Source organism: Typopeltis vanoorti, chromosome 3 (assembly GCF_054136105.1).
Source record: "Typopeltis vanoorti isolate ZY-2024b chromosome 3, IOZ_Tvanoo_1.0, whole genome shotgun sequence".
In the NCBI taxonomy this organism is placed as follows: domain Eukaryota; kingdom Metazoa; phylum Arthropoda; class Arachnida; order Uropygi; family Thelyphonidae; genus Typopeltis; species Typopeltis vanoorti.
In genome coordinates this window covers 43356065-43368318 of record NC_143551.1, presented here as the reverse complement: position 1 = coordinate 43368318, position 12254 = coordinate 43356065, and the positions used below count along the sequence as shown (strand labels likewise).

General features: G+C 35.6%; 1 protein-coding gene across 3 annotated transcripts in view; it reads right to left on the bottom strand.

Annotated features, from left to right (window-relative positions):
- LOC150108083 (protein Gawky-like) overlaps positions 1 to 12254 on the bottom strand; it is a 328768-nt gene that overhangs the window by 184840 nt on the left and 131674 nt on the right. For all 3 annotated transcript variants that reach the window (XM_090390597.1, XM_090390595.1, XM_090390598.1), the window contains exon 4: positions 5526 to 5725. In XM_090390597.1, coding sequence (XP_090246723.1) covers positions 5526 to 5725 — 200 coding nt within the window. The remainder of the gene's footprint in view (positions 1 to 5525; positions 5726 to 12254) is intronic.

Here is a 12254-nt window from a genome sequence, read left to right as displayed (position 1 = left end):
TTAGCATTCTGGCAAAAGGTTTTTCCAAACAGCTCTCAAGCAACTAGAAGACACTTACTGCCACGAGTAAGTAATGTTCTCAATTGTGTGTTTAATGTTAAAATTTTTCTAAAATTCTTGGAGCATGATCGAATTTTCTTCCGTGGAGAATGTCTTTAAGAAAATAGGAATTGAAAGTTGTATTGCCGCCCATGTCCATGGGTTGTAGCAATGATGTCATATTTGGTAGAAAAAATAAAACTCCTTTCCCCACCAATGCTAGAATACCTTGGGCACAGTACTTTCCATCCACTCTCTTCTGTACATAGATCCCCTTTCACTGATCTTAAAACCTATCCATATATTGATGCCAGTACACAATCATTCAAAGCTTAAAGATCATTTAAAACTAATTCCTTAAACATTGATCACTGTTGCTGTTCTTCAGAGATGGTGATTAAACTTTAAATGCTACCAAAACACATGTCCTATCTTGTATCAAAGATCTCATTCTCACACAGATCTTTAAGAGAATTTGGATGACCGGGTGAGTTATCTAAAAGCAAGTGATGTTTTGATACTTCATAGCCATGCTGCACTGCTTTTTTTTTTTTTTTTAATATAAAAGTTCTAGATGGCATTTTTTCCCCAATAGAGGCCATTTCATCTACATTGAAAATTTGGCAGTATCATGTGGGAGGAATGATGTCATCATGCTCACGACTTTCTTTCTCTTGGCCAGAAAACACTCCGAGGCTTGCATGTTTTTACATGGCAAATTTAAAGATGCGTTAACTAAAACTCTTCCTGTGTATATAAAGGTATTGTTGCAATTAATTTTGCTGCGTTAATCAAATCCCACGTTAAGCAAGGGATACCTGTAGTTATTGTGGTCTGTGAGTATTTGACTTTCTGCAATGAGTCTTTGGATCCCATGTAGACGTCAAAGTAATACTATCATCCATAAATTCTATTCATGTGTCGTCTCCTATCTAGGAGGTTGACTACAGGGATGCGAGTCATGGTTAACTACGGGAGTAATGACATATGGTGAGGACCATATCTCTTCCACATTGTCATAAGTATTCACGACTGTAATCTGTGTGCGTGTGTTCAGGGGGCTGGTTTGCCTGTTCTGAGGGACGAAAAACCAGAGTTTCCAGGTGAAAAAAAAACCCCTACCTCCGTATGAGACAGGCTAACACAGCTTTTAGTCGAAAGAGACCAGATAAAGGTTCCTCACATCACAGATGGGAATCGAACTGAGGTCTTTCCGACCAAAGGGCTTCGTCTATACCGACTGAGTTACGGAGGCCATCCATAAATTGCTACTCATATCTCTCAAAAATCACTGAGTCAAGAGCAACAAACATCTGGAGACCAATCAGTTAATAAGTGACATGCAAAATAGACTCAAACTTACAAAATCACTGAGTCACGAGCAACAAACATCTGGAGACCAATCAGTTAATAAGTGACATGCAAAATAGACTCAAACTTACAAGCAATTTTCTACCCATCACCATCCACCTTTAAACACAAGCCATAGAAAGTATGGGAACTGTAATTCTGACAGAGGTCTGCTCAACAGCCCACCATCTTATGGTCTGTCTTCTACTCTTTGCAATTAGGTCACTAGCTTTCTATCTGGTTATTCACCTCATGGTATACATGGCTTTCATTTCTCTCATTTTCCTCACCAATGCTAGAATATCTTGGGTTTAGTGCTTTCCATCCACTATTCTGTACGTAGACCCCTTTCACTGACCTTAAAATCTACCCATATATTGATCACTGTTGCTGTTCTTTAGGTATGGTGATTAAACTTTAAATGCTACCAAAACACAAGTTCTATCTTGTATCAAAGATCTTGCTATGCTTCCACACCCTACTTTTGATATACACATCTCTCTTAAAAATATTTTTTGTCTTTTCATATTGACTTACACATCTAGCCTATTCTGGTACTAACAGATTCATCACTGCCTCCAAAAAACTAAGTGTACTTTTCTGCTCAGGATACTACTTTTCACCCATAGAACTTAGGACATTTCTTTGCTATAATGCCATGTGCTACAAGAATCATAAATATGATTTATAAATATGCTTGGAAAGCAGAGATAGTATGTAGGATTTACTCTTGGTGGGGATATATTATTGGAGGTAGAGGAAATGACAGATCTTGGAGTGATACTGGTTAAGGATCTGAAATTTAGAGGACATATTGCCAAAATTGTGAGGACAACAATGAATTCTGAGAATGATGCAGAGCACAATGACTTGCAAAAGATTCTAGTTCCATTGTTTTTATAATCAAAGTTTATACTTTAATTAGGCCACATAACTGTGCACAGATTTGGTCGCCTGGATTTCAAAAGGTTGAAGAGATGTTGGAGGGTCCAGAGGTGAGTAACCAAAATAGATGATGCAATTTGCAGTAGTGGATAGAAGGGGGCAATGTGATGTACAAGTTAGTAAGAGATTGTTATAGAATTAATGCTGAAGAGGTTTTCATAAAATGGTGGGAGAACAAGAGGTCATCTCTGGAAGCTATATAAGGAAAGTGTGAACAGGGGGAGTGAGAAGAATGTTTTTTTTTTTGTGAAAAGTCATGAACGATTGGAATGAATTGCCTGAGAGTGTGGTGTCTGCAGAGAATTTCAATATGTTTAAGGTGCAGTATGATGAGTTGTGTGTATGACAAAAGGGACCTCCTGGATGAGTCTGTGACTCCATGAGTTCTTGGGATGATAATAATATGATACAGTGAAGTTGGTGTTATTTGAATTGGAAAATCATTCTTTAGATAGTTTTCAAGTGTAAACAAACATTTATTGCATTTGTTCAAGGAAGAGGAAGAAAAAGTTGCACTATGAAATGGAATGTTTTTTTTCTTGTAGTGCAGAGATGACAGTTATTGATGGCAAAGATTAAATGCAACTTAATTTGGGCAGCTGAAAAAAAAAAAGTTTTACACACACAAAAATCTTAACCATGGCAAACAATAGTTTTCTTTGTGAATTCATATTTTGTTTGTTGTTGTAAGCATTCAATATGAATTTTAAGAATCTGATATTCTACATTCCAAACAAGTACAATTCAGGCACTTTCTTTTGCAAGTTTTTTTTTTTGAGCTATACATAGTAGTTTTGGTGCAATGACCATGTCATGTACAAAATGCAATAAACTATATGAAACAAAGAATATAAAAGGTTAACCACAGATGCTCTTTAACCTTTTGAGACAATGAAAAAATACAATGGATTAAAAAAATTAAACTCAATCATAAATTAATAATGCATCGTTTGGTCTTCATTCATGAAATATTTGATGTCTACAGACCCAGGATATAACACATATAACATGATATAACCCAGGATTATATCACAGAATGCAGGTTACCAACTAGTTTTACTTTCATAGATTTCGTTGGAACAACATATACTAAATAAGGAAACACCACACAGTTCCGTAGAAATTACAAAGTTTTATATTTTGAAAAAAGGCCAGGTAAAGAACTGACTAATCAACATTTGTTTTTGCAGAATGTGTGAACAACTAAAATGATCCCTCTGATATACTAATTAAGTAAATGTAAAAGAAACAATAATAGAATGAGTCAGTGAGTAAGTGAATGAATGAATTTATTCTCTAAAGATGAGTTCTCAAAAGCATAATTTTATTTTAGAAGGCCTTCACCAAGGATTCACCAGTTGAAGATACATATATACAATAAAATTGTTACCTCATGTGATTTTCATGAGCTGAATGTGGAGGAATACACAAGGTGCACCCCACACGTCCTTTCTCATATACCCACATGCATTGCCCTGAGAGTATTTAACTGTTTTTGTGAGTTTTTATACTTTTCTTGATAAGTATGTATACTAAACATCAAACATGAGTTAAGCATCTTGTAAGACCCAAAAACCATGTAGTGTTTTTTTTTTATTATTATTATTGTTCTTACAAAAAAGAGCCTAAAAGAAATACAGTAACACAGTAAATACTATTCCTTTATTTTTAGTAATTAAAGATGTTTAAAAACTAGTTTTTTTTAAGTGCTCAGTATTGCTTACAAGACTGTACAGGTTTTGAGTGTTCTTCATCTAATCAAGTTGTTTTCTCCATAATCCTTATTTTTATTGCCTGAAATTCTATCTCATGGTTTTTAGGAACATCAATACCACATTATAGGAGAAATGTTTTTTCATTCAAACAGGAAAGGCCATCAACGGGTGTGCACAAAATTGTAACTAAACAGTACAAGCAGATACAAATATTTATGTAATCCTTGGTTTCCTTCAAGGAGCCTATGTAAGTGTTGAGGAAAATTAGAGTGACAAAACAGCAAGATATTAAAGAGGAAAATATCAGAAAAGAACCTGATATCAATACTCAAGAATATGCAATAACTAGGTAAGGAGTCTTAAACAGAATGGGAGGGGGGGGGATGACGATTATCAAAACGAAGTTAACCCTTTGACAAATTATTTTTAAACTCTAAATTCGTTTGAAATTGATGCGAACTTCGTAACGTCTGTGATACATCAAAAACAATTTTGGTGCAATAAACAAAACACGTGTCACAGACATCTTTGTATGTTAATGGGTTAAGTAAAAATAGCAGAAATAATATATAAGGGAATTTTTTAAAAATGAAATAGAATAAGCAACGCTGATACCGGTAAAGAGGCTAGTTGTTATCAGTATGGAATAGGAATGAAAATAGCCAGAATATCAAACCAGCAGTATTCAAGACCATATCGAAATTAATTTTAAGAGAAGGATATAAAAGTTTGGTTTAACAGAGCACTTACACAGGGCAAGTTTAAGAGGATATTATCTGCACAAAATAAAGAATTGAACTAATATCAAGTTTAATATCGATTTTATTAATAATGTGGTTCATATACATTGATAGTGAAGATGATATCACAATCATGCTTTATACATGTTAGCAGCTTTCTGTGCTATTTTCAATTCTGAGAATTTGCCAAACAATTACAGGTGACTTCTACTACAGCAATACAGGTGCAATGTCATCCTAAAGAAAACTCACCACAGCAAACTATCTACTATAACGAATCTGTGATGCATATGAGTTTACTATAGCAAGAGTCAACTTATAAGCTATGTATTGATCTGTATAAGATTTATGTCATAAATTTAGCACTAATAGCTGTTCCTCAGCACCTTATATGCTTGAAGAGAAACAAAACTTGGATTCTTATACTTTATTTCTTGACTATAAATTGAATTATGTATTACCTACTCTTGCAGCATACTGTACATCCATTGAGATTACAGATCAGGAAATGGTTTTTTAAAAAGATGATTTTAATTCTTGGTATTTATTATTTTTAATAACACATGCTCTTTTTAATATTATTATGAAATTTCATCTAATTTATTTTTAAATGGGAAAATTTTCATATATTAGAACTGGACTTCAAAAACCAATTATGTCCATACACAGTAAACATGCTACAATATTATATTTCTTAAAATTCATCATGAAAGAGCACAACAAAGTAAGCACTTACCATTTTGCCCCAACCATCACTAATTACAAGTGAGAGTTGTGTGGGATTTAAGTCTTCCATTGTAAGTTTAGCTGATGAACCATTTTGTAAGTCTTGTTCACTTTCTGCACATGTATTTCCATTACTAGCAGTACTACTGTGGGTATTCAGACCCTTACCTGCAGCTTGTGCCCACGTACTAGGTGGTTTTGAGGACACCCCTATAATGACATTAAGAACTAAATCAAAGAACCTTCAATATAGATGAAAGGTGTAAAACAATCTCTTTACAGAGATTGTTTTACACCTTTCAGAAAACAAAAAAGACAGAAAACAGAAAAAGAAGACAAAAAAAAAAAAAAAAACAATGGCACAGCCAGCAGGATTTTTTTTTAAATAATTGGAACAATTGATGACAGTAAATGATAAAAAAAAAAATAATAACAACAACAATGGTGCAATGGACTATCAGGATTGGTTGCGACTTAACTTTATTTTGGACACCAAAAAACTTAAATATGACTCAAGTAAAATAGCTACAGCTGGCCGAGTGGTCTGTGTATCCACTCTCCAGCTAAAAAGCTGCGGGTTCGAATCCTGTTGTGGGCATGCATGTTTGTGATTGTCTGTGGAAATAGTAATGGTGTAGATGATGAAGGTAGTTGCAGTTGGTGGATTTAATATTAATTAATTTGGTGGTTTGAATGGACAAACAGAACTTTCATGTAAATAATTTGCAAAACTGGTGGAGATGGAGAGTTGCAGAGTAGGTGCCTTCCCTCAATGAGTCTTTAGACTCCCCGGAGGTGTTAATGTAATAATAATTCTAATAGTGAGTTTCTTCAATTAAGGATGAGGAATTTTTTAAGTTAATCCAAATTTAGTATTACCTTCTTTCTAAGGTGATGGTCATGAAGGAATAAAAACATTTTTTTAAACACGCAGAAAAAATGATGAATTTAGGAAAATGGTCAGATTTCCATTTGTTAATTATACATCAAAATAAATTATTGGGCAAAGCCAAAACATTCGTAAAAACATCCCCTTTATTAAGAGACACTGACAATTTTGCAACCTTTAACAGTTTGGTAATATCTAAATTTTCAAGCGTGGAAAAATTAGAGCCTAACATTTGGAAAATTCATCAATGTATTCATGGTAACAGGGTGCAAAAACTCGATGTAGTTTAAAAATATCAAAGCGTTTTACATCGATTTTTACAGAGGTCAAGTCTCATGAGAACTGTAAATAACCTTGTTTCTTTCTATGTATATTTTGCTAAATATTAATGTAGTTAACCTGATGGGACATTATGTTGGAGGTTTAATGGATTTTTTTACAACACTCAAAAAGAATTAAAATAGAATTTAATACTTCCTATATTTCGTCCTAGTCACTAGGACATCTACGGGGATTACAAAAACAATGTAACATGCACACAAAAACTTACAATACTAAGCCCAACCACGTGGGTGACACTAAAGTCCTATCTAGGTGGAGCGCCCTCTAAGGGCGGTTGTAGGTGGCCTAGAATGTAAGGTGGGACCTCTGGTGATGAGTGTTTCCCAAATCTTCGGAAGCTTAATGCAACCGTATTTATTTAGATTTGGTTGGTTTCTGAGAGCTGCTGCTGCTTCTAAGAAAAGTCTCTCTTTCTTGAATTTGCTGTGGTGGAGCATGGTGGTTTTCTTCCATGATACTCTGTGGGTGGTGTCCAACACATGGTCAACCAAGCCTCAATGGCCATAGTTGTGTTTAACGATGTACGACTTGTGTTCCTCCAGGCGGATGGATGCTGATCTGCCTGTCTGTCCAAAGTACGCAAGCTTACAGGAACAGGGTACTTTGTAAACTCCAGGCAGAGAGAGAAGAGGGAGCTGATCTTTCGTAGACCGGATAAGGGTAGCAAGTTTGTGGTAGGGCTTATATGCTGTTGTAGGTTATACTTTTTTAGTATCTTGGCTATTTTTTCCGAAGTGCCACAGACGTAGGGTATGGTGATGGCATTTTTAAAATCTTGTTGACGAGAGGGACGGGGAATGGGGGAGGAATTGATTATTTTTTTGATACTGTGTTTGCTGTAGCCATTGGAGAGGAAAGTTCTGTGTATGTGGTTAAGCTCAGTAGTGAGGGCAGTTCCACTGGAACAAAGATTGTGGGCTCTCTTGGTAAGAGTTTTAATGATGCCATATTGTTGCGAGGGGTGGTGGTGGGAGAGTTTGTGAATGTATCTGCCTGTGTGTGTGTGTGTGGGTTTTCTGTATACAGTGAAGGCAAGTGTATCATTAGGCAGGCGTGTGACTAAGGTGTCTAGGAAGGGTAAACAATTGTTCTTTTCCTTTTCCATAGTAAACTGGATTCTTGGATGTAAGCAATTGAGATGACTGAGGAAGGAGTCTAACGTGTCTGGGCCATGAGGCCAAATAGAGAACACATCATCTACATATCTTAGCCAGATAGACGGTTTGAGTGGGGCTGAGTCTAAGGCACGTTTTTCAAAATCTTCCATATAAAAATTGACAAGGGGGGGGGGGGAACCCATGGTGGTTCCCTCTATCTGCTTGTAGATTTTGTTCTTCCAAGAGAAATACCCAGAGTTGATGGCATAGGAAAAGAGATCTAAGATGTCAGAGGGAAAAACGTTTTCTAAGAGAGATAAAGTGTCAGTTAAGGGAATATTGGTAAACAATGAGGAGATATCAAAGCTTACTAATATGTCTGTATTATTCAAGGTTAAATTTTCTGTGAGGGCTTTAAAGTAAGTCAAGTTTTTTTATATAGGATGCGGAATTTCCGGTGAGGGGGGACAGAGACTTGGCCAGCTGTTTAGACAGTCTGTAACAAGGTGCATTGGTGGCATCTACTATAGGCCTGAGTGAGGAATTGGGTTTGTGGATTTTTGGTAAGCCGTATATTGGGGGGGTGTGTGCAAAGGTTTAAGTTTTTTCGTGATGTCAGGGGGGGGGGGGGGGCAGGAGGTTACTTTTTTAAGTAAGATTTTTAATTTCTTAACTTGTGTTTTTGTGGGGTCGTGTTCTAGCGGGATGTAGGTAGCGCGATCTACACAAGAATTCTAACCTGATGGGAAGTGACCATATTTACTGTTTTAACGTGAAAAACAAAGGCAATGCTCTGCCATCGGAACTTTGTATTTTGTATATACAGCTATGTATAAGAGCACAAGAAAGTTGTTTACAGTTATGTTTATGAGAAAGTTGCTTGCAAGCTGTGCGCATAACACCTTTAAAGTTGGTATCTAAGAGTGCCGCTAGGTTCAAACAAGTTTCCGTTGACCGGCAAGATAAAAAGGAAAAAGAGTGCATGGAGGAGAAGAAAGAATGGGCCGGCCTTAACAAAAAAAGTGTTCCATTCCACGGGTATTCACTCTGGTCTTGCAGGCCATGCTCTGGATATCCGCCACAGAATATGCTGAAAGAAAGCCAAAGTAATACACCTTAGCAAGTTTAAGCACGAAGGATTATTCATAGAATCTGCCTCAGCTCTAAAAAACGTTCTAAACCTCAGAAATTTGGGTGCATGAGACTGCCACAAATTTGGGAGACTTACATTATGAGAACATAGCCCAACAGCCAAGACAACCTAATATAGCCCGCTGGGGGGCACCATCAGGACTTTAGGAACAACAATAGTTTCTTATCTTCTACCTCATTTGCTTTTTGTAGTGCCCGCGTGCACGTGTCATATTTGTATGTTCCCATGAAGATGGCAATTTGACGTTGCCGAAATATAGGAAGTATTTATTAAAGTTTCTTTTAATTAATATTCCAGTATATGTTGTGAATTCCTTAAATAATTTAATAGTCACGTGTTGCCAACATATAAGCTTTTCTACAAGGCCTGAAATATAATTTGAAAGAAAAAGGTTAAAAATCTTGAACAATATTTTCAACTTTTTAGAGAGAAAAGGAGGAGAGACTTAGAAATATTTCATTCCATAAACACTAAACACAAACTCTTTCCAGTGTAATGAAACTTATTCTCCTAACACAGTGGCTGTAGATAAAGTAAGAGAAGTAGTTTCAAAAATTAAAACGTGGTAAGAAAAAGAAATAGTCAAGGAAATTTCTGTGAATTTAAAGATATTCTAAAATCAGAGTCCAAAGTAAAATTACATGGTTTGGAAAAATTTGATCTGAAATTCTTTAAATGTGCCTTTGCATTTTTCTCTGGTGTTTTCACAGAGGATATTGTTTCTATGTCTTGCACTAATGCAGCAGAACACTCAGTGCAGATTTGTACTCAATCTCCTATTTACATTAGGCAATATCAGATTCCATTAATAAACAAATTCAACTGAGATTTTGAGAAGTCAAATTCTCAGTGGAATTTGCTATGAGTTGCCTGGTGTCGTACCACCTTATCTCAGTCCTGAAGATATTTTCAGGCGAAAACTTTGTTTGCTCACACTTGGATAAAGGATTAAACTAAATTTATGATAGTCTAACCAAGTGCAAAATAAACTTTCAACATTTTTCTCTAAATCCAGAGTAATTTAATAATAAGCTGGCACACCTTTTGGCAACTCCTATAGGTACAGATGACCTCTACATTGCTTCTACTTTGGTATCTCCACTTCTGGGCCTGGCTTCCACTGACGAGACCGCAATAAAGATCGAAACCGGTATGGGTAGTGGCCCTTCCCTTAATGCATAACACAATTGAAAATAACCATAGTCTCAAAAAAGCCAAACACCAATTGATGAATAGCAATAAACAGATGGTTGCAGTCAAACTACAAGATGGGACTATCACCAGAGATAGGTATGATATAGCAAAATAGTTGAATTTTAAAAACAGCTGAAATACCACAGATTCTACCAGAAGAAGTTATGTGGAGCATCCAAAGCTTGCAAAAGGGGAAATCTGCAAGTGAGGATGGAGTTACAGCTGAACTTCTAAAAACAGGTGGAGAAACAATCTACAAACTCTTAGCAAAACTATTTACTTTATGCCTGAAGAAAGATGTACCAAGAACGTGGAAGGCTACATGGACACAAACTCAACATTAAAAAAGATATATTCCAACACAAACTAAACAATAGATTTAAACATCTTATTATAGATGACAATGCTGATCCATCAGAAAGTAATGACATTATTACGCAAAACCTTTTACAATGCTCACTTGAAACAGCTGGTACCACAGAACAGAAACAATTCAAAATTTTTGAAGAAACGAAGAGAAATGAAACAATCAATTAACCTAAAGAATAAAATTGAATACGCTGACTTGTGCAAAATGATAAGAAAACATATCACAGAAGAAATAAGAAAATTCAATTGTAAGTTCATATAACAAACAATTGAAAATAACCATAGTCTCAAAAAAGCCAAACACCAATTGATGAATAGCAATAAACAGATGGTTGCAGTCAAACTACAAGATGGGACTATCACCAGAGATAGGTATGATATAGCAAAATAGTTGAATTTTAAAAACAGCTGAAATACCACAGATTCTACCAGAAGAAGTTATGTGGAGCATCCAAAGCTTGCAAAAGGGGAAATCTGCAAGTGAGGATGGAGTTACAGCTGAACTTCTAAAAACAGGTGGAGAAACAATCTACAAACTCTTAGCAAAACTATTTACTTTATGCCTGAAGAAAGATGTACCAAGAACGTGGAAGGCTACCCTAATTCTGATACATAAAAAAGGTGAGATAGAAGACTTGACGAACTATTGACCTATCAGTCTATCTTGTAAATCACTCATAGTAATTTACAAGTCTTAGCTCATAGGCTTTGTGCAACTCTAGACCTAGCACAACCAAAAGAACAGGCAGGCTTTCGAAGTGGCTTTAGTACAATGTACCATATTCAAATTGTACAACAGATCACTGACTGGTGTAACGAATATCAATTACCACTATATCTTGGTTTTATCGACTATGAGAAAGCCTTTGATTCACTTAAAACTTGTGCAATACTTAAAGCATTACGAAACCAACAAGTGGATGAGCCATACATCAGGACCATCAGCATTCGCCAATGCCACAGCAGCAATTCATTTTAATGGAAACATCTCTACTGTGGAAATACAGAGAGGTATAAGACAGGGTGACACAATATCTCCAAAATTATTCACAGCATGCCTAGAAGAAATATTCAAACTTCTGGATTGGGAAGGAAAGGTCTGAAGATAAAAATGCAAGATATTTAAGCCATTTATGCTTTGCAGATGACAGTTATTTTTACTTCAAATGTGCATGAATTACAGACTTGCATCCATGACCTCCAAATTGCTAGCAAAACAGCTGGCCTAAAGAAGACCCAAGTTATGTTCAATACCTATGTCCAACCAGAAATAATAAAAATCAATAATGAGGAATGATATAATCACGTAATCACAAGAAAGATATTTATTTAACCAAATATTTCGGTCTGGAAATAGCAGACCATCGTCGGTGGTATTACAAGAACAGTTTAAAAAAATATACAAGCTAGAATACTAACAATAGATCGTTGAAATTAGAACATGCCGCGTGATGTTATATCACTAAGTATGAAACGAAATATTTTGAAGTAGAAACATGATTGAATTTGCTAAAAAAAAAAAAAAAAAAAAAAAAAAAAAAAAAAAAAAAAAAAAAAATAATAATAATAATAATGAGTAATCTTGATTAGGCTTTCCCAGATTTTTGATATAGATATGCAGTCATTACGATTCAGGTTGAGATGATGGAGCAAGGCCTCCACGCTTTCCTTGAACAAACGTTCGAACCTATAACG